The 22,676-nt window shown below is 37.5% G+C and overlaps 1 protein-coding gene across 7 annotated transcripts; it reads right to left on the bottom strand.

The window, feature by feature from the left end:
- Nucleotides 1–4,916: 4,916 nt before the first annotated feature.
- LOC103703755 lies at nt 4,917–21,071 on the bottom strand. 7 transcript variants are annotated; one of them, XM_026803284.2, is made up of 22 exons: nt 20,966–21,071; nt 18,780–18,894; nt 17,941–18,006; nt 17,853–17,864; nt 17,563–17,766; nt 17,422–17,485; nt 17,022–17,305; nt 16,852–16,918; nt 15,822–15,919; nt 15,642–15,705; nt 15,284–15,360; nt 15,133–15,199; nt 14,616–14,881; nt 14,474–14,540; nt 14,054–14,364; nt 13,488–13,941; nt 13,282–13,382; nt 13,150–13,193; nt 8,704–8,896; nt 8,321–8,465; nt 5,744–5,862; nt 4,917–5,651 (listed from the first exon to the last, which is right to left on the bottom strand). In XM_026803284.2, the coding sequence occupies exons 3-22, from the start codon at nt 17,974–17,976 to the stop codon at nt 5,457–5,459; spliced, it is 2,868 nt and encodes a 955-aa protein (XP_026659085.2). In that variant the 5' UTR covers nt 17,977–18,006; nt 18,780–18,894; nt 20,966–21,071; the 3' UTR covers nt 4,917–5,456. The 7 variants fall into 7 exon arrangements, with proteins under 7 accessions (XP_026659085.2, XP_008784944.2, XP_008784945.2 ...); XM_008786722.4 differs by having other exon boundaries at nt 17,563–17,864; XM_008786723.4 differs by having other exon boundaries at nt 5,759–5,862; nt 17,563–17,864.
- Between the last annotated feature and the right edge of the window lie 1,605 nt (nt 21,072–22,676).

The raw sequence follows: 22,676 nt of genomic DNA, 5'->3' as shown, positions 1-22,676 counted from the left end.
CTTTACTTGCTGACATGTATCCCCTTAATCTGTATAAAAAAAAAAAAATTAACAGCGGTTTTCAGTACGTTAGGGGAAAAAAAAAAAACAAGTACTAAATATAATGTTAACTTCATGATTCAATGGAAAAGAAAGAAGGAAATGATGTTTATGGTGGAAAACACCAGTACTAAATATAATGTTAAGCTCGGTTCAGGGACCTCAGCTTAAACTCAAATCATTCGGATCTTCTGGAAACGCATCACTTCGCTTCTGAGACAAGGTTCTAAAATCACATGACCAAAAAGCAAGCCCTGCCATGATTGACAACTTTAAGGACCACTTCCTTCATCATGGCCAAATCAACTTTGCTTTCCTCAAGTCTTAGCTCGTCAACCCCCGTCTCAAGGTACATCCACGTTTGTTTTTAGCATTATATCCTCTGCTCCCAAGCATATTTTATCTCTTACTTTAGTCCTAATCCAACGCTTAGATGCTTAATCCAACACTTGGAATAAGCCAGTAGTTAAGTATATTAAGACCATATACGGAAGAATGTGTGGAATCATCATCCATAACATGCATGGGGCAATTTGAGCCAATATAATAACACTTGGTGCGACATTATTTTTTCCCCAAAGGTTGTTGGTATCAAGATCTAGGATTTAACAAATAAAGAGGGGGGAAAAAAAGAGAAAAAGGTGCACCCATGCCTAGCCCCTTAAAAAGAGGCCTTGGTTTTGCGATCCAAAGGTGTTTGAGAAGAAGACAAAGTGGGGGTGGAGGGGAATATATGCTTTTTTCTCAAGGCATGGTTTCCGACACAATGGGACCATGGCTGGCTTTACTTTCCATACATCCACTAAAAGCACCGATGTTCGCCTGCGGTGCCGCACACGCGCACTCCATCGCATCCACTGTGGGCCTGCGGCCGAGTGCCCCAGCTGTGAACTTGTCGAGTGCCATCTTTTCCAGGCCTGGAGGGAGCCCATGTCGCATATCCTTGCACATGACATGGAATGTCATGCCCATGCAGGCACATGTCATGCATGCTCGTGCTTGTCATCTAGTCTTGGACCCATCATTACCTGAAATCTGGATCAGGGGTCAAGTGTGGTCCCAACCTCTGATGCAACCAAGTCGGATACTGTTCTGACTCGATCTCACCTAATGGAAATTAATGCAGAACTGTACCTAGGCCATGAAACTTGAACACTAGCCAATACGTGACTTCCGAGCATAGTTAGAAGTTTTACTTTCTCTGAATTTGGCTGGATGTACTCAAGCTAGAGCTATATGAATGGTCGTTTTCACAAAAAAAAAAAAAAAAAACATGGTTAGAAGTAAGCTGACCGAAAAAGTTATCATGCCAGCTCCAGATATGTACAGTAATCATTGCATTAATTAGGGTCTAATCTGTGTCCTAGGTACCAATTCTCTGAAACACTAAATTGAAAACCACTTCACCATGTGACCTTTTAGGCCCGTTTGGCAGAGCTGTTGGCGATAGAGCTTTTGAAAGTAGAATTTTTTGCAGTAGAGTTTTTATAAAAAGCTATTTACTGTTTGCTAACTATGTTTCTAGAGTACTAGAGAACTTTAAAGTACTTTTGGTATAACAAAATAACTATAAAGGACATTGTATAGTATTATACAATAGAACATAATAAATATAATATATATTAATACATAAATACATAATAATGTTACTGTAATATAATATAATATAATATTATTATAATATATTAATATAATATTGTATATTATAGCATAATAATATAACATAATTTGATATTATATAACAAAACATATCAATGTATTATGATATAATGTAATATAATATTATATTTATAATATAATATAATTATAAAGGTATAAAATATTATAATTATTATTATATATTAATATTTTATTAATATAATATTTTTAGGAACTCATTTTTGGGTTTCTTATTTCTTTTATTGGGACTTCTGAAGATTTTTGTAATATAAAGGGACATTTTTTATAATTATAATATTTTATCATGGGTATTTTGGTCTACAAAGAAAATTTTATAAATCAAAACAGCTTTTCAACGCATGCTAAAAGTGCTTCTCCGAAGAATCTCTATTTTGGAGCTTCTCCTAAGAAGCTATTATAGCTTTCCGGCACAGGTAAAACAACTTTCTGATTTTTTTACTAAACACCTCTATTCCATCTAAAAATATTTTTAGAGGGTCAGAAAGTTCTTTCGGACCTACTAAAGCCCTGTCAAATGAGATCTTAGTCTATGACTCCATTTTAGCTCAACCTACTTGATAAATTTTCATCCAGTGTTTACTAATTTTCAAAGACTCAATATCTAGCAATGTCTACCTTAATTGTTATATAGATTTGCTAGGGGACAAAAAAAGAAGAAGAAAGAATGTTGTTTAGATTTACAAAATAAAAAATTGAGAAAGTAGAGGTAAGGATTGTTTATGCATAAAGGCCAACAACTTAAACTAGAGGACTGGCTACTTTTCATGGGATAGCTCATTGATCAAAATTTACTTCCGTGGGAGAACAAGTTGGGGCGCCACCTCAGAAGAATCCACAAATTTTCAGATCTTTTATAAATCTTCTGTCAGCTTGCAGCACCTTGGGTAGAAAAGCGGATTTCTTTGCAGACCATTGCAGTTCTGAAATCTCTGAACTCAGTTACCAAAAAAGCAAAAAAAAAAGAAATCTCATAACTCAATCGGCACATCAAATTCATATCAAAACAGCTTCTAAGTTTTTGAATATCAATGTAGATCTTTTCCTTATCCGGTTATAACCGAGACCACATTTCCTACTAGTTCTAGACCTAGTTCAACCCTTCCATTCTATGTAAAATTTGCTGCACAAGGAAAAAGGCTGGCTAAATTCCTAAGAAAGTCCTCCAGTCATTGTGATTCTACAAGGGACTCACACTTAATCCAAATAAACCTATAATCATTAAGTTTATAACATGCATTCCGTTGTGCTTTCGTGATCAGGCGAGTAACCAAAACTAGCATGTCTACAACCCTTTCGGTTGGTTTGGCTACTTCAGATTGTTGTTTTCTCGACGTCGAAGTATGACGCAGGGGTGACACCATCATGATGTCATGGCATGCCATTGTAACATGCATGAGCTACATACCATGCAATCTCCCAATGTCAAATATTGTCGCATGGATGTACCGACCATTGCTTTCACAGGTGGCCTTTCGAAAGATCGCCAAATTGAATGCTAAATAGAAAGAAAAAGCCAAATTGAATCCTCCAGCAGCTCATCTCTCTCTTACCAATAGAGCAGGTCAATCCTCTATCATGAAAGGCTGTGGGAAAAGTATGCAAAAGAAATAGTAAAGAAGAGGAAGGGTGGGGCGGGAGGGGTTGGCCCAAACCTGACTGCTCAGAAGCCTGGGGTAAAGGATGCAGAGTCCACCAACGATCGAAAGCATGCTTTCAACTCATTCAATGATGACCGCTCAGTTTGACCACCCAAGCTGGCTCCACGTGTTTCAGTACGTCGAGCAAGACGCAATGATGATTGTTACGAGTTTAGAACATTAAACATTCCTATAACTAATTACCTTCCAAAGCATAGGGTAACAATATTCTAAGTATTGCGGTTGCCTCACCCAAATATATTATTTGAATATCTTAGCCTCATAAAAATATCCAACTTCTTTTCTGCACACAACTGACGCACAGGACTGAATATGCACCCACCCACGCAAGTTCTCGCAGATTCTCTTATTTAAATCCCAGTATCCCTGCCATACTAATATCCAAATCTAGTGTGATCCAATCTAAACACCATAGTTTACTTGTGATCAGGCCGAAAAAAGCCGATGATACAGTACCTTTAGCATGCATGAATAATAAGTCGAGTCTACCTTGGTACTTTTGCAATGACCGAGTTCTCATCTTAAAAAAAAAAAAAATGTTACTTATGACTTTATATAAGTATTTAAAATCTTTCCACCATTTGACTAATATGAGAGTAAACATATGCTAGAGCAGGCCCTCCTATTTAAACATATCGAAAAACTCTTAAACTATTCGTAAATGTTTCCTTGCTGGATGGTTCTCTAAATAACTAAATCAGTGATATATTATCCATGAATTATCTAAACATGATGATTTTTATACTCTATTAGCAAGGTATAATTTTACTTGCTTAAAAAACTCAAACATTTCAAATAATATTGCTATTTATTATTGGGGGTCGTTGTTTTTTCCTACTATAGTTTTCTACTATTGTAGTTTTAAATAAATAAACGTAACAATAAGCCTCCATTGTTTGTTTCACCAAAAAAAATAAAGTAAAAAAGGTTACATTATGTACCTTTCCCCCTTTTTGTTTCTTAGATATTTTGACGTTCAAATTTAATTTGAATGAAAAACTTTTCTATTTTCCATAAGTCCCTTATGGTGAACTCATGGCGACTGCCCTCAACATGCGCTTGTACGAACTCCCATTTACAAATGCCAAAGCAATTAAGAAATAAAGGGCACTGGATTTGTCCGAGTGATCGCACTGCTCTGCTTAGTGATTTGGTTAAGTCGGTACAGGCAGCTCCCCCACCCTCTCATTAAGTTAATTAGAGATCTTTATTAATATGAGAAACCCAGGTTGTTGAACTGATTGGTCAACCAAATGACATTATTCATGGTATTATCCTTTTTCCATCTTTTTTTGCTGAAATCATAGATTTGCTATAAGAAGTAAGATTAGATCATTTGTTATATGCGAAACGAACCTGATGGGTCCATTAAATAATGCTACAGTTGCTACCTAGAAATAAATATTAATCACTACGGTAATAATGAAATGAATTGTTGACACTCATCGTGCATGAACCTATTAAATCCAAAAACAGCCTAATGAAATAATACTAAAGAAACTTTGGCACAACGGAAGACTTCATACATTTGGGTGGCCATTGCCCAAACGGATACTTTACTATAAACTATTTAGCTTTATACAGGAGACCCTGTAGATACTATCAGCTATAAAAGAGAGAGAGAGAGAGAGACCAAGAAGGCGCTGAAGAAAGTCCATTCAACTCCATGTCACCACTATCATTAGTAGGATTCACGGCTTTGGATCATCATGTTTAGGCGAACTTGGTTCTGAAACATATTGCTTCATGGTACCTCTGTTGCAACAGGATCAGCCATGAAATCACTGTTCAGAATAGGCTCCAGTTTGTTCGCTGCCTCTTTATCTTGCACCAGGCTGTTTTAGTTTCCGCTGCCTTCCTTGCTATATCATGAAGGAAGGAGGGGGCACTCACTTATGCACTCCCTGCCAGAGTGGAGTCTGCATCTAAACTCGCACAATGCCGAGGCTTAGGCTCATCTTGTTTTCTATGACAGAAACGGATCTCAATATCATAATATATTGCAGGCAAATTTCCTTCTCTAATTTCCATTTAAATACGAAACATCATTGAGAGATAGCAACACAACCATAATATAATTCAGAATTCATCAAATGTCTCTTTTTCCAAGTCATGTGGATAGGAAGCACTGGCATCCCAATCAAAAACAGTTTCATACTCAGAAACCTCTGGCGGATCCTGAGCCTCAAATTTCCAATCAGATTCCACGGGGCTCTGAACTTCACCGCCGCAACCGTTAGCCTCCTCTTCTTTAGTGAGTTTCCCTCCCTCTTCCTGGATATGAAAAGAGAGAGCAAAATATCAGAGCGATTTGTTGACAAGTCAAGGTGTGACTAAATGTGGGGAGAGATTAGATGGGGAAGGACCTCATTTTCACTGACCGCATCCTGTGAAACAGTAGGTGGATCATCAGTTGTTTCTTTGTAAGAGTTTTGCTCTGCCTGAGTTTGCAGCTTTTGAATTACTCGTTCAAAATGTGCATGATCTGCATCATAAATAAATAAAGGCACTCCCATAAATAGAATTAATGACATTAGCACGAATTATATTGGATTAGTTTAGCAAGCATAAGCCTTGAAGCATGACTGCATAAAGTGCAGAATTTTGTTGGAAGGTTCTCTTTTCTTACAAGTAAAAAAAACTGCAGAGGATTATAAAGGATGGACAAGTGGTGACAAGAGCACAAGAAAACAAGTGTTACCTGATAATATATAACTTGAGGACAAAAATAACAAACACATAAAACGCAGCCCATTAGAGAAGAAAAGAATTGCTTGATGCAGTGCAATAAAAATAGACTATAGTAGTACAAACACCACCGTGTGCAACAGCTTCCCATATCCTTGTCTGCTGGACATCTGGCATATTTCAACTTCATTCAGAACCTTCACTGTTCACACATTCAAGGGAAGGGAATAAAGCTGCTGACAGGCTTGTCCTTAATGCAATGGAAGCTCAAAAGTATTTCCACTGGTGGGATGACTTCCCTAGACTTCCCTAGGGATCTTCAAGATTATACTCAGGCTGATGCAATGATGCCTCATACCTCATAGAAGGAAGCCTTAATCTCCTCTTTCTATATATATATATATATATATATATGAAGGAAAAATCCCTAAAAACACAGAAGCACATTAACTGGTACTACTTAGAGATTATCCTCTATACCTAGTTTCTTCCATAATTCTGAAATAGAAAGGGAGATGAAAGACGATCTTTTTTGAGTAAAAGATCAGAGGACAAATTATAGTGATGCTATCAACCCTAATGCATCTTCACTTGGCTCATGTATATGTGCACATGCTGATATTATTGTGACAGGTTCAATTTCATTCGAACATAGGCATGAAATGCTGATACTGCAAGATTGCATGTCCTGGGAATAGCATGATCAGGCAGTTATAAAAGCTAATAACAGCCTGATAATTCCCAACATAAACTCCTTAAAGTAAAGGGGGCTTGTACAACTAAATCACATCCACAAAAGAGTGATATCATGCAGTATCATACACACCAACAATTTTAAACTTAAGCCTTCAGCAAGGCAGAAGAGCAAATTGCTCTCACACCTATAGCAGCCTCTCCAACTTTTTGGACTGCCACTGGGCCAGGGATAGCAAGCTGAAGCAAAATGGGCCACCAATTTTAGGCCTAAAATTGTTCCGGGCTAGATTTGGGAAGATCTTAGCAGGGCCTGGGCTCCTCAGCCCATGGCCTGTGCCTAGCCTGAAATAGCCTAAAGTATTGACATTACATAATGAATGAAAATTCAAAATGTAGGCAAACATGGACAGCCATATTAGAGGGGCACGTTTAAACTGTAGAAGACTCCCAATGCATAAAGGGCCTGAGCAAAGTCCCGGACCCCCAATTCATTGCAGCACCTGACACTACCTCTCTTTGCCACTTGTCTAACAAAGCCCTTCCCCCTCCCCCACTGCCATCTGCAGCAATGGCGACCACCATTTCTGCTGCACTACCTATCACAAGGACCTCATCAACCGCTGCTTCTGCCACCAAAGAGCACTCCCTCTCTTTCTATCCCTCCTATTATATGATCTCTCTCCCCCCTTCCTCTCTGCCTCCATATTTCTCGCCCCCCTACCTTCCACTATCTTTACAGGCAAACAGACTGTCATGGAAGATTCCATATTCTCCTTCGGCTGAATGCAGACTGAGATCAAGCCATGTCTCTTTGGGCCTGGGTCAGGTTTGAGATTTTATTTTATTTTAGAAAATCAGGCTGGGCCAGGTCTGCATTCCCTCCCAGATACTCAGGGCAGGACCTGTATTTGAGTAGCCAGGCCTGGGCCTAGCCCATCAGCAGTGGTACCAACCAAAATGAAGACCCAAACCTCCTTGATAAATCCTTCCTTTCCTTGACAGAACCAATATATTTCAGCCACTCATTTCCCAAAGCAATCTTGCATCACCATCAAACAATTCCACAAACAACTTCAACAAGCAAAAGCTCAAAACTTGCACCATAGACATGACAAACCCCATGAACAGTCAACATCCACTGTCCTTTACCATCACCATCTCTCCTTCAATATTAGAGCATAATATAAGCAGTATAGTTAGACATAGTTTTCTCACTGATCCTGATCTCATTACAAAGACTAAGCTCACATTATTCAATCTAAATTATGAATTCTTCAATCAGAATATAATACATAAAACTTTATTATGATGGATTAGACTGTTAGAAGGATCTGCAGGCAAAGATAACATATAAGAACTTGCTGCAGAACACGATGTATTTAAGCACAATGGGATCATCTAACATTCAATACCAGTAAAAAAAAATGCATTGTCAGTCAAAATACCTTATAATTTCAAAGCAGCGTCAGTTCTAGCCTTCCATGTGAAATTCAAACATGAGGTGACAGGGCTGTAGGAACATTTAAATAAAAACAAGCAACAATGAAGTGCGTCCTCACCTTTGGAGCGATGGACTAAAGCATCATGAACTTGCAAAGGATGCCTGCGCTCTTCATTCTTAAACTTCAGTTTCACTTGATGGCGTGTACGATTAGGGAACAGTTGTTGTATCATTGCAAAATCTGTTCCAAATTGACGAATAGCCTGAACCATACCCGATCAGAATACAAATAACCACAATATACAATATTGCTAAATGGAATGTAACATGACAGGAACCTAAACCAAAGAGCCTGAGATATCATATATAAAGCACAAAAAGTTAAATACAAATTCAATTTCTTCAAGGAAAAATTGTAAGTTCATTGTTAATGATTTTCAGATTACATAATCTTTTATAAACACAAGAAAAAGCTAATACATGGTTTAATTTATCAGTTACCTGGTAAAACAGCTCTGTATCTGCTTTTGACCATCTCACTGATTGCGGCCTATTCATGTAGGAATGGTAATTCAATTTTGTAGAATTTGGTTGAATGCTATGATTTCCTTCACCATGAAGGTTTTGTTCTTCCTCCTCTCCGAAAAAATTGTCTTCATCAAGATGGGTTCTACTGGGAAAGGAACCAGTATTGCTATACAGGAAACTAAATGTTAGCGAATAAAAGTAGGTAATGATCCAAAAGTAAAAAAGATGACTTTTTGGAAAAAAAGGAGTAAAATTAATTGATAAATTTCCAAAGTTACCTGAAAATGAAAAATCCATCGTACCAATTATTAGGGGATAGGTATATATAGATCTTTTGAACATTTATATCAAAAATAATGAATTAGCAGATGCATTACATGTCTCTCACTATTTCCTTCCGAGTCCTCTCTAGTTTACTCTTCGTCCTTTTTGATATTTCAAGAACAACAGAAAAGATGTTTCCCATCTTGGCCATCTTTGCTGACATTGCATATAACAGCATTATCTTAAATTTCTTGCCTTTTTATTTTCTATTTAGATGATCACCTCCTTATTTTGAACTCTATCCTTTATCATAAAAGGCATAAATGGAGGGAAGAATGAGGAGTTAGCAAAGAAATGCTAGCTTATACACTGTTTGTAGTTAAAGCAAGAATTTAAGTGTAAATCAGTATCATACCAGATCCACAAAATGTACCGCCTCTACAGGTTGTTAGCACAGTGGGTGGTTCCTTATTTATTACCCAACAGATAGTCCTTATTGATATGTAATAGACATCAGTGGTTTGCACCCTACTTTCCAACATTGAACCCCTTCCCAACCATCTTGAACAAGCTTATTTTTATTAGAATGATATTGAGCCCTTCCATATTAATTTTTTTATTTTATTTTGTTTTAATATTGTTCTCAGAATTTTAAGGACCATTCTACTTATTGGATATGATAATGACAAGATATTGTCATTCTACATTGAATCAAAGGTTAGAAATCAAGATAAACAGTAGCATGAATACTTACACAATACCACCAATATATGAGGCTCTGACAATACAAGTCGTATGTGTACAAATCTACTATGTATTGTTAACATGCATAATTACACATTCTTCCATAGGTCTCATCACAAGTAGAAGTTTATTTGTGTTATTAATACGTAGTACAGTTGTGCGAAGCTAGTTTACAAGACATTTTACTTGAACTATTCAATACACTTGTTAAATAGCAATTAGCATATAAATCTAGGATGACTCATGATCCTCTAGTTATCCAATTTGTTTTAAAACATTTTTTGTTCAATCGGTATGAAGCATTTAAAATTGGCTGTCAATAAAACATAGGTTCATCTTGGCATGCTAATCATAATTCCTTTTTAAGACTTGCATATCTTTCTATGTGTGTGCATGCCAAAGTATCATCACAAAATTGATGCCATTTAGACCCCTAACTGAAGTAAGACCAAGACAAGATACTTTATTTTCGTGGTTTCAGGTGAATGACGAAACAACATCTGTCCCACGACTGCTGGATTTTGTTTTCTTGTTTTGATGTATGTGTTTGAGGGGGTCACAGGGGGAGCAATTTTTTTTTTTTTATTTTGGGGGGGGGGGGGGGGGGGGGGGGTGTTGTGGAGGGGAAGCAATGTTATTTTTATATCAATATAACAATTGTCTATCAGATCACTTACAATCTTATTTTAATTTTATTTTGCTTTGATTGATTTGAAGGCTATATTCCTTTTGTAGGGTTATGGATCATAGCTTAAGTGGGATAACTATCTATTTGTTCTATTTTACAAACAAATCAGTTTAGGAAATAAAGTAATTACGATTGACATTTTAAGTGACTTTGATGGCTCTTAATGATGCATCCTTAGAAAAATGAACTTTGTTAATTTAGGAGCTTTGGGTATCTTTACGTATGAAAAGGTATTTATAATGTTCTTGTGGGGCTGGGAGATTGAAACTACAAAGAGCAAAGCTTGGGAGGAGGAAAGAAGGGGAGAGGGAAGTTTGCCTAGTATGGACCAAAATATTTCTCATCTAAACCATATTATCTAACAGAAATGACTCAGTGACAAATGATCCTATAGTATTGTCCTGCTTAAATCTAGAATGAAACAGAACTCGAACCTGTCCAACTAAATAAAAGAAATATATTGTCAATAACCATAGATAATTATGCTGATAAGTTACATCATGTGCATCTCAGTCATAAGCTACAACATAAGTCATGATAACGGGTATTTTACTACTAATAAGTGCTTTGGGCATTAATCAACTTATGCATGGACATTATAGATGTTTCCTCGTGCTTGATCGAAGAAAGTGTGATGGGCCTGACTATTTTTGCTGGTGGGAATATAATAAATATAATCTGACTCGTATAGAGATAAAGACTTATGGAGACTACCATTCAGCACATGTCACGTACATACTGATTTATGCATGGTTACTCGCATGCAACTTATCCAACATAAGTACTCTTTGATGAACAGTTCTCACCGAGATTTTCATTTCAGCAGAGATACAGGTTTATGTTTGTATCAAGCACCCAGAAATATCAAATAAAGGGCAAGGCCCTCATTATTTCAGCTACTATGAACCAATATATCCCATGATATCAGCCCAAAATGATACAAATATAACTTTTAATATTATTTAATATTTGCCCTTTACTAACTTCAATGAGTTTTTTTATTATCAAATATTAAGATGAAGGCCTAAAGTTATAGGTGGATTTTGTTTATTATCAGCTGATGTTTTGATGTCTCAATCGTTAAATACTAACCAAGTTAAAGGAATATCTCAGCCAGTTTCAAAATTCTTCAAACTGCCATCTCAATTGAGATAAACCAATATCTCAGTTCATCTTGGGATGTCATCCACCAAAATGGCCAAGATAAAGAATTAAATTGTGGTCATATGTTGTACCATCCCTTTTTTACTTCAGTGTATGATACAGCATATGCTACCATTGATGGTTTTCAGTACTTGTGATCCTATCATATGCAATGCACATGAGACATTAATTTGAGGTATGACAAATATAAATGCACCAAATTGTGAAATTAGAAAAGAAAAGAATGCATTTTTGTCATTCTACACCATTTATGAAGGATAAAATTAGAAAAGAACGATTAAGGGTGGAAATTGTAATGCAAAGGATATCATTATGAGTCAAAGTCAGAGTGACCCAGGAGTTTCCTAAAAAAGTATATGCTGACACAGAGTTAAGGGGTGGGAGAGTCTCACATTTATTCCTTTTCTTTTCAGGGGACATTAGATCAGGGGATACGATACAGTCTCGTTTCTTCTCCTTTCCTTTTTCCTATCCATTTGAAAAGTTTTTGGAGAGAAAAGAGCAAGATTCGCCGTCTCATTACTGAGCGCCATACCGGTGCCATACAAGCACTATGTCAATACGGTACGATATAGAATCTTTTTGGCATATCGAGTGTCAGTACACCACCCATATCGGATTTCGGTACCGAACCTGTATGGCATAGTGCGCTCCATACCGTCCAATTTGGGCCGGTACGACAAACCATGGGAAAGAGGGTTTTCACTTGTAGACTTGATTAATACATAAAGAACTACTTCCATGAAATTAAATGTTAATTGGTGTTTACCTAAGCAAATGCTTAATTAGCAAGTGAGAAAAAGTCAAACATATTGAGCCTATTGATGCTTGGCAAAGAAAAGGTTGTGATCTCTCTGATTATGCAATATCAATTTGCTTGAATGAAGGTTAGGAAAAGATCTTAAGACTTAATAAAGAACAAAAGGCAGTTGTACATTAGTACCATGTGGTTATAAAATGTTAAGAAAGCTACTACCGGTTTGATCACTGTCATTCCTAAGAACACATAAAAATTTTAAAAAAATGGGAAAGACAATAGGATTAAGACAAATACATTGCTCAATTAGTACCATGCTCAAATAATTTCTGTTTTCTAGAGCTAACATTATGAAAAAAGCCATATAAATGCAATCACTAAAATATATAACCCTGAACTAGTAAGGTATTACAAACAAGCCATTTGATATTAATTTCAAATTAAGCAAGCTTTTGGAGCATCTAGATTTGGCAATTTGCGTGCGTATGTGCATGTCGATGCTATCACATATTTATTAAGTGATCAACTTTGAACACAGATAGTACCCAACGTACGCATGTACCCATCATAGTCGAACTAGAGCAATCTACCTAAACAGGAAGAATTTTGATTTCTCATACTTGTTTGAACACACTAAGAGATGCACGACACCAATATAATGAGCATATAAGTCAGTTTAATACTTCTAGAGGATCCCGACTTGTACAGCAGAAAACTTCACATATGGTTATATAAATTAATTAAGAATTGCCATGTGAGTAAGAAACTTTTTCTACTCATGGACCTTACATAATTTTCGTACCTTTGATTGGGAAAGGATTTCGTAAGTGCTGCTGCTTCTTTATTCTGTAAAATAACATTTAAGGAAAAAAAATTAGGTATGAAATACTGTCTCAGCTGAGTGACATTACAGTGACTAGAGAAGTAGACCTACCGATATTCGCTCCTTAGCCTCAGCAAGCATTATTAGATCTTTTATTCTAAGCTGCCTTCGGTCAATCTCATCCTCGGGTGTTTCCAGCAAAACCTTGTTCACTAGAAAAGTCAAAGAAGGCAAATCATCAAACTTATTTGTTCAATTTCAACAGCAAGGATAAAGACTTGATAGTTCAACATTTAAATGCACCAAGATGTAAGTACCTTGCCGTCTCTTCCGCCGTGTTCCATGAGGGAACCTCTTTTTTGGTAGTTCCTCTGCAATGGAATCAGGTTTTCCAGAAGCTCTTTTGGGCTTCTGTTCTGGTTTCGCTGTTTCAGTCATCTTCCTCTTTGATTTTTTTGGCACCCTCTTCTTCTTGGGCTCATCTTCACCCATATATTCATCATCACTTTGGTCCTCATCCATTTGAGAGATGTTAGACTCTTCAACATTCCAACCAACATCCATTCCACCGTCTGGTTTTCCAGTACCATGCATGTAGAGCCGTTTTCTCAATTTCCTTGATGGTTTACTAGCTGCAATATCTTCAATAGTTTCGGAATTATGTTTTTCTTCCTGGATCTGCTGAGTAAGCTCTTCCGTATTTGGGGAATGGGCCTGAACGCCAATATCCTGCAATAATTCTGTTGGTTCTCTTTCTCCACTTAGATGATTCTGGAAAGCACAGATCACAAAAGCACAACAGGTGAACAATATAAACCAATAATTCATAAAATCTACTCTGAAACAAGCAAATAAAATAGCTTATGATTGTCCTGGATTTTACATCTCCTTCTGACGATATTTCAGTAGTTTGTGTAGTCTTCCTGCCTCCTAAAGTTGCAGCTTCAAGTGTACATGTCTTGAACAGATCAGCCTGCTCTTGAGCCAACTCAGATGGCATAGGCAACGTAGAATCAATGAGAGGATCTGCCGGAAAGCCAGAAGCATGACCCCCCAAGGACTCAGCCTCTGGAGGAAGAGAATCACATTCACACGGCACGGTATCCATGGCACCAGTTCTAACCGCAGAAGCATTAGATTTCACAATCTTTGTTCTGGCACTAGGCTTTGGTTGGAACTTACCCGCAGATTGAGCTATCAAAATTTCATAGAAAAGAGGGAAAAAAGGAGAGTCAATGTGCACTTGAAAAAAAGAATGACAAAGTTGAAAAGTAAATTCCTTTCATAATGGCTTGTTAAATACCTGCAGTTGACATTGGCAGAGAAAGAAGTGTGTTGAAAGATTCAAGGCCTGAAGACTCTGACATGCCCTGAATAACAAATGGAGCATCCACATAAGTAGTGTTTATGAAAAATACTGAGCGAAAAGAAGCTATGAAATTTACCTCTTCTCCCATCTTCCCATGATCCATTTGGAAATCTCCATTGAAATCATAGTTTACAGATGATGAGTGCTGATGGTTTTCCAAATATCCATCACTCATTATATCCTCGAAGGGAGGATCTGTTCTTGTGGAGTTGCTCTCAGAACAGGTCTCCACAGAAGGAGCAGTAGTTTCACGAGCATTAGGAAGAGCAAAAGATACTGATTTAGCTTTTCCGCCTTTTGGTCGTGATGCAAGCTTAGGCTGAAACTTGCCTACTTGTTTTACTGACAAGATAAAACATTTTCACAACTGAACTACAAAACAGGTGTAAATTGAAAGTAGAAACATATTGTGCTGTCATCTTTAATTATGACTCACAAAGGTTTAAAAAAAAAAAAAAGAGGTGGGGTGGTAGGGTTGGCTAGAGTAATCATAAACAACTCTTATACCATAAATTCCGGTAGCTTTCCCTTACCCTTGTAAACCATTATTATTTTAATAAAGGCTATAAAATATTTGTTAGCATCCTACTTACCAGCAGCAGTGCTGGGTGAGAAAGAAATGTCATCAAGCAGTTCCATGCCAAAAGGCAACATCATTACCTATGACAGAACAAACACATTAGAAGAAATAAATTATAAAAGTGAGCCAGAGATTGCAGGTCACAGAAGCTTAAATTGAATTACCTCTTCTGCCAGTTTCTTAGGGATGGCCTGGAAATTACCATCACTCCGAGAGACATGACACCCATCCTGACAGGATTCTGCAAGGACCATTAGCTCTTTGGTTACAAAAAGAGGTTCTTGGGTAATATTAAGTTTGGAAGACATAGATAAGGCGCAGAACTACTAGTGCTTCAATGGCACGACATCTACAGCAGCATATGGTGGTCACATCAGTTCTTCCATTTAGATTGTGATTAAGCCTTTGGTTAAAATCTAGCTACAGCACTACAATCATGAAATACAGTAAATGTTGAACATATGGAAGACAAGAGATACAAAAGTATAACTTAGACCTAGGGCAGAAATGTTCATAAACTACCAGTGGTTGGCCCATGTTGAAAACTGTCATCAAGAGATTCCATACTGAAGAATGTATCTGCAATCTGCAAAAAACAACAAGAATTTAGGAAACATAACCTGAACAAAATTGAATGCACTATTAAAAAAATTATCTTTACTTTCAATTAGGAATCAATAAGAAATTTTTTTGTTCTTTTACCTCAACAGGTTTTTCTTGATCATGCTTTGAAGCCTCCTCTTTTTCGCCATCAATTTGTAAGTCTTTGCAATGTGAAGCCTCTGGGTGATCTGCAGAATCTTGAATAAAACAAGGGTCAGATGTGCATGTCCTCACGGATGACGAACACCCAGTAGGGGAAGCTAAAAGACTTAATCCCTCTTCTGAAATTTGTCATGTCAAAAGCACATGGAAGATGCTCCCTGGTGGGAGAAATGATTTGCATAGCACTAAAAGAGTTGGAGGATGCAGAATTTGGTTTCACTTCTATTGGCATCAAGGTTCGCCATCTTGGTACCGGACATTATACTGGTGCCACACTAGCACTATGTCGGTACGATATATGAGACCTTTTCGGCGTAACAAGTGTCGGTACGCGTTCCGTACCAGATACCAGTACGGAACCGGTATTGTACGCCCCGTACTGTCCGGTTTGGATATGGCAAACTATGATCGGCATAGCTTGGGTCAAATTTTACATGATTCCTTATCTATCAACCAGCATATTGTTACCACTGATCTGACAAAGGCCATTAAACTAGACACAGTTGAACAAGAAATTAACAATCCTAAGCTGATTGATTTGCTAATTGCTTAAAGTTAATTGCATTTTAAATGAAAGAAAGATTTATATATTGTTACCATTGATCTGATTATCATGGTGCTTGTATGGATCTTTGCATATCATATGATAATGAATACCACTATCCAGGTGGGTACTGGTGGGGTTCACAGGGTATAGGCACTCTTCATTTAGGGTTGGGCCATTCGCCAAGTGCCACACCAGCACCACTCCCACACCCACAATAAAAGGATAAGGAACTGACAGCATAAAGTTCAGAGAAAATTTTTTATGTTCTATAAATACAATCTAATTTATGATTTAGATCAATCCATTTCTCCAGCAAATAGGAGAAAACTCATTTTCCAGAACATTGCTAGCACTAAAAAAGTTTTTTCCCAATTAATAGGTCAGCTCATCATACCCACTAGAATCAGAAAGCCTACTTACCAGAAGTTCCATCAGGAAGAAAAAGAATGTCATCAAGCGATTCCATGCCGGAAATTTCTGCCCTCACCTAACATGACATTTCAAAAGGGGAAAAAAAAGTAAATAAAGAGGAAATGAAAACCAATAATAAAGTATAACATGAAGACAATCATAAGTCAATTTATTCTCACCTCTGCTTCTGACTTAACAAGATCAGATTGCAAATTTATGCCCTTCTCAGAGATTTCTGCTCCACATTGTGAAGTCTCATTGTGAACCACTGATTCATTGATTAGGCGAAGTGGTTCTTGAGTTGCATGAAGTTTATCGGGAACAGCCTCCAGTGGAGAGCTGCTGGAGTTAAGATTTGAGGCACTAACTGATTCATCAAATCCCAAAACAGCACTAGATGGTGTTACAAGTTTCTTGTTTTGTGGCTGCGTGGCTTTAGGTTTAAATCTACCCACAGCCCTTGCTGTCAATACAATATGTCAACAACTAAACAAGTAGGCATGGAAAAGAAAACAGATTTCAAAAGAGAAAGAAAGAAAGGAAGAACAAATGGAATGAAAAACCTAATATTTGTTGTACCATTGGTTGAGGTAGGCTGCAAAAGATTGTCAAAGGAATCCACACTGAAGAACATATCTGCATCCTGAAAACAATAAGAACTTGCTAAAAGAGCAATGAATTTGTTAAAATGGGTCAACTTGCTGAAGGGTTTGTCTCTACCTCCCCCGGATGTCTTTGATCCTGCTGTAGACCTTCCCCATTGTCAATGTTTGATATAAAATCTTCTGAATTCTTGGTCTTTGATTGATTCACAGATTCTTGAGCGACATGGTCGTCAGGGGCAATAGTACATGAATCAGCAACATGAAAAGGTGGAACATTTAAATGCTCCTGATGCTCAGTATCTGGATCGGAATCCCTAAGCTGAATGGGTTGGGTAGCATCAGATATACTGGAGGACACAGGAGCCATTTTAGTAGTTTTAACGCGTAGCTTGGGTCGAAATTTACCCAATGTTTGCTCTGCCAATAAATACGCAGATTATTAAGTTTGGCAACAAGTAATACAATTTGACTGGAGGTTTACTGATTAAGTTACCAGTGGCGGCGACAGGAGGTGGAAGAAGAATATCATCGATAGAATCCGAATCAGGAAACATGGTATCTGCATGTAAGTAAAAAATGTGAATCTTTTTGTATCGTCAAAAAGCTACTGATATCATTCAACAGAATAATAAACTATAACATCCATTTCTTTTATTTCTAGATCCAACAACAATCAACAAATGTGATTACTCTTCTGCTAAAAGGATTGGCTGCATGGAAATGGCAAAGATGCCCTATGAATAAAAACCTTCAGCAGTAAAATCGAGAGTTTTTTTTTTTGAGTCTCTGATATGACAAAACTATAATTTTTGCTATTAAAATAAAAGGACATTTTTTATTTCTCCACACCAATGGAGAGATCTAAAAAGCCTAATAAACAATAAAAAATCATGAAGTTCATAGATTGCTACATAGTAAACATAGACCCTAAACCAACAAGAAAGAGCTCGAGAATTGGGTACTCCATCAAAGAAATCTTGAATTTTTGGGATATTTTAAGAAAAATAACTCAAATATGACTCAAAAATCAGAAAAATCGTTTATTGGATGCATATGACACGACCACAAATTTGATTAGAGAAGGAAAAAAGAATCAAGAAGCCTGATTTACAGTAGAAAAAATAAATCATCCATCAACTCTGCATGAGAGAGAGCGGATGGAATAGAGAGCATTGGAAATGTTAGCGTTAGGAGCTGGGGCACCATTACCAAGAATCAAAGATTAGAGTACCGAAGCAATGATTTTCGAATCAAGAAGGTGGGTTAGATCAAAGATTGATAGCAAGAATAAGAAGAAAAAGGAAAAATAAGCTGGAGTAAAGGAAGGATTACCCATCGCTGTCGAAAAACGGCGGCAGGGCTTGTACGGGCTGGATGGAGGCCCAGGGGCGGCTCAATGCATTTGGGGGCCTAAGGCAAACTCAGTAAGGAGGCCAGATTTATGAGCCTGGATACAAATTGAGTAAACCACCGATTTGGATAAATAGAAAGAAAGTAACATTAAATTTTGGGGGGGAAAAGAAATTCAAATTCTTTTCTTGATCCAAGTAAAAATGTATACCGCTGCAAATTTCATAGTCAAGTAATATGCAAAACATAAAATTCCTTTTATTTCTTTACTTACATCACTTCCTACAACATACAAAAATTAATATAATTTCTTCTCCGGCGGAGGTGGTGGTGAGCGTGTTAAAAGCACATAACATCCAAATCAGATGGTCATTTAGTTGCCTGTAGTTTCCTTAAATATCCATGCCACAGAATCTAGATGCACAAAGTGTTTGCTGGCTGCACTTTAGTTTCAAAGAATATGAATCCCACTCATAACAAGAATACACAGAGCAAGGAAATGTGTACAGATAATATTTATATGTGTTCTTGAGCAACATCTGTATGGTTGGTCCCTTACAAACCAAAAGGTCCGTATCCACCGGCCGATAAACTCATTTAATCTCATGATTCAGAGTATAATTCATCATGTCAAAACTAGATTTATTGGGACAAATTACAGTGGTGATCAGTCATCACATCCATTAGGAGATTTTTTTTTAAAAAAAAAAAATCTAATTTGCATTTCAGTCCTATCTAACAGCTATATCCCCTGCATGGAAATTGCTCCCAAATGAACTCTCATCATATTGATTGAAATACTCGTTTTCTCCCACCCGCGTTTTTACAATATTCCAAATATATTTCCTGGAATCCAAAACATCAAGTCACTTAGATAATCTATTAAAACATGTTCAACTCTCAAGAACGTTCTTTATAAGCATAAAACATTCCAAATGATAAGCCTGTTCTTCCAAGTATCAGATAAACCATATAAAGAACCCACACCAATGTAATGCATGCACAAAGAAAGACCCAGTTTTTGCACCATTTCTTTAGGTAACCCTTTCCCTTTCTCTTTGTCATCACCGTCCTCCCAAAACCCTTTATTTTTATCTTCCAAGTTAAAGACTAAATTAACATATAAAATTCCATGAAATCTTTAAAAAGAAATCGAAAATGGAAATCAAAACCATCATCAGTAAGAAACGATCATACCACTAAAGAATCCTTCCTCAACAACAATAATAATAATAATAAGATGTTCCAATATCCAAAGCGAAGACACACACATCTTTAGAAAGAAGACATCTCGATCTACAGAATAGATCAATACATGCGGAGTCACTCGATCCCGTCAACCAGGCCCTACAAGGAACCCAAGTAACAATGCTCTCCATCCATGTCGAAGAGATCCGAATCCACAACAATCGCCTCGAGGAAAAGTACAAGAAGCCGCGATCGAAGAAAAGAGAGAACATCAGGGATCCATAACTCGGTGGAAGAAGAATCGGAGGAAGCGGTCCTTTCTTCAATCCGGGAACAGGGAAGGAGAGGCAGAGGGGAAGAAAGCGGCAGCGAGATCTTCCGGCCTCTCCAGCTACAACCTTCAAGACTGGAAATCTTGAGAGGAAGGAAAGAAGGATGGTAAGAAAATACCGCGCTCGATCGATCGATTGCAATCTGAAGAGGATAGTAAGGAAAGCTTTCACGGCAACGGCAGAAACCCAAAAATGCAGACCGATGGGCGGCCCGGAAACCGCAGAATGGCGCCGTGGGGACTCGAGCCTTTAAGCCCCACTGCCTTTGAAGGGGATTTTCGAGTGTTGGATTGGGATAGGGAAGCAAGAACCCAAGAAAGGGGAAAACAGCAGGCCGAAGACCGTAAACGAGCGGGAGGAAAAGAACGTTCCTATAGGGCTCACCGACGGCGGAGGGGGGGAGGGCGTTCCACGTCCGGTGGTGGTGAAGATATAAGTAGCAGGCTCGCAGCGGCTTATGGCCCCGTTTTAAACTAGCAGGTTATGTATTTAAAACGGAAAATTTCATGGATTGGCATGAAAAAAAGAAGACATCTTCCTTGATATTCACATATATATATATATAAACAAAGAAATCATCACCTTCAAGAACAAAAGAATTCGGAGCAAAAGGACAAGATTCGTGCCAGAAATATCGGAGGATGTTACCTTCGGAGATCGGTGGGAGCTGTCGCCTTCGAAGCTGGGACGAACTCGATGATCAAAGGGGAGATAAAGAACCCTAGAACAAGAACGAGAACGAGTGCGGTAAAGCGGGGGTTTTTTGCCGAGAGGGAAACGTTCTCATTGGTCAGGCTGTGACCTGATCCGGCCCGGCCCATTTAGATCCGATCCAACCTATTTAGAAGGCCTATGGGGCTGAATTAGGTTCTAAATTTGGGCCATTTTATTTCGGGTTAGATTTAAGGATTACTAAATTCAAACCTAAATTTTGGATAATTTTGAATTTTTAACCTTACGACCCAACCTGATAAATTATTTGGATCTAAAAAAGTCCAAAGCGTATTGTTCTCTAAGTTATGCCTTATGACTGATGTGCATGTCCTGCACATAAGCAGTATTTTGCATCTTGAGTTTATAGCTCGAATTCAAAATATAAAATGATTTAATGCAATTTCATTGTTCAGTTTTGAAGGCTTATTAAAGAATAACGAATATTTATAGCAACAAAGTAACAACTATGCCTCAAAAAAAGCCTCGTAATGAACACATGGGTTGTTCCTCAGATGATCTGATTTGATGGGCACTACATGTTGCTTTTGCAGCCAATCAACTTTATCTAATTTGTGGTTTTTTATTCTTTGAAATCCGAAAGTAATTAAAGCAGCTTTCGACTCTATAGAGAGAGTCATACTCTTTCAAATTCATTTAGACCCTACTAGAATCCGGATTTTTTGGGTTGGGACTGGGTTATATATGGACCCGACCCGACCCAATCTGAATAATCCGTTGGGTCAGAAATTTTAGCAATGAACCCAATCCGTCTCGGCTGATCTTCTATTAAATTAGGTATGGATCCAAAATTAAAAGCTAAACAAAAAATTAGGTTGGGTTGGGATCGCTCATGATCTGGTTCGAGCTGACCCATTTACACCCCTACTCATTGGCAGAAAGGATGCCAATGACCAGATTTTTATTTTTATTTACATGGCCCCTTAGCTTTTGTGGAATTACGAACAATGTTTTTTTTACTTTTATATTAATATTATGTGGCGGCGGAAGGAGAGAGTTATAAAAGAAGAGTAATTTAAAATATTAAGATCCTACAGGGAGTGATACGTAAAAATGTAAGTTTCGTCAAATAATGGCCTTGCAATTCCTTTTTTTTTACTTCCCAGAATGGCTCATAAAAGTTTATTATAGAATAATAATATACATACATCCGGTAAGGGTTAAACGTCAAAATTTGCCGACATTAGCTTAACTCGACAAGACATTTTTTATATTTAACTCTCGTAGAACGTCAACATTTCCGAAAAGGTTTCTTGGACAAAAAAAAAGTATGTCATATCGGCGTATTATTAGCCGACTTCAATTCAAACTCAAAGAATACACTTTTACAGATAACCCCAATGAAAAATAAATACTACTTTAGCCGCCTTTCTTAGGTCGCCGGTGTTGATTGGAATACACTCGGTATTCAAATGAATGCATGACACGTGGAATATTGAAAGAATTACTTGCACCCGCTTCAGAAACACTCTAGTCCACACCCTCTAACGTACGGTACCTGTTTTTTTTTCCTGATATTTTTCTACGGGCCCCGTGAATTAGTGAATTTCGGTGGCACCTGCAAGTGGTGCTCTTAATTACAACCCCAGAGCAGAAATGAGTTTGGGGCAGCTGCGTTCCAATGGGG

The sequence above is a fragment of the Phoenix dactylifera genome, chromosome 6, assembly GCF_009389715.1.
Source record: "Phoenix dactylifera cultivar Barhee BC4 chromosome 6, palm_55x_up_171113_PBpolish2nd_filt_p, whole genome shotgun sequence".
Taxonomy (NCBI): Eukaryota; Viridiplantae; Streptophyta; class Magnoliopsida; order Arecales; family Arecaceae; genus Phoenix; species Phoenix dactylifera.
This window is presented reverse-complemented; position numbering and strand designations above follow the sequence as displayed.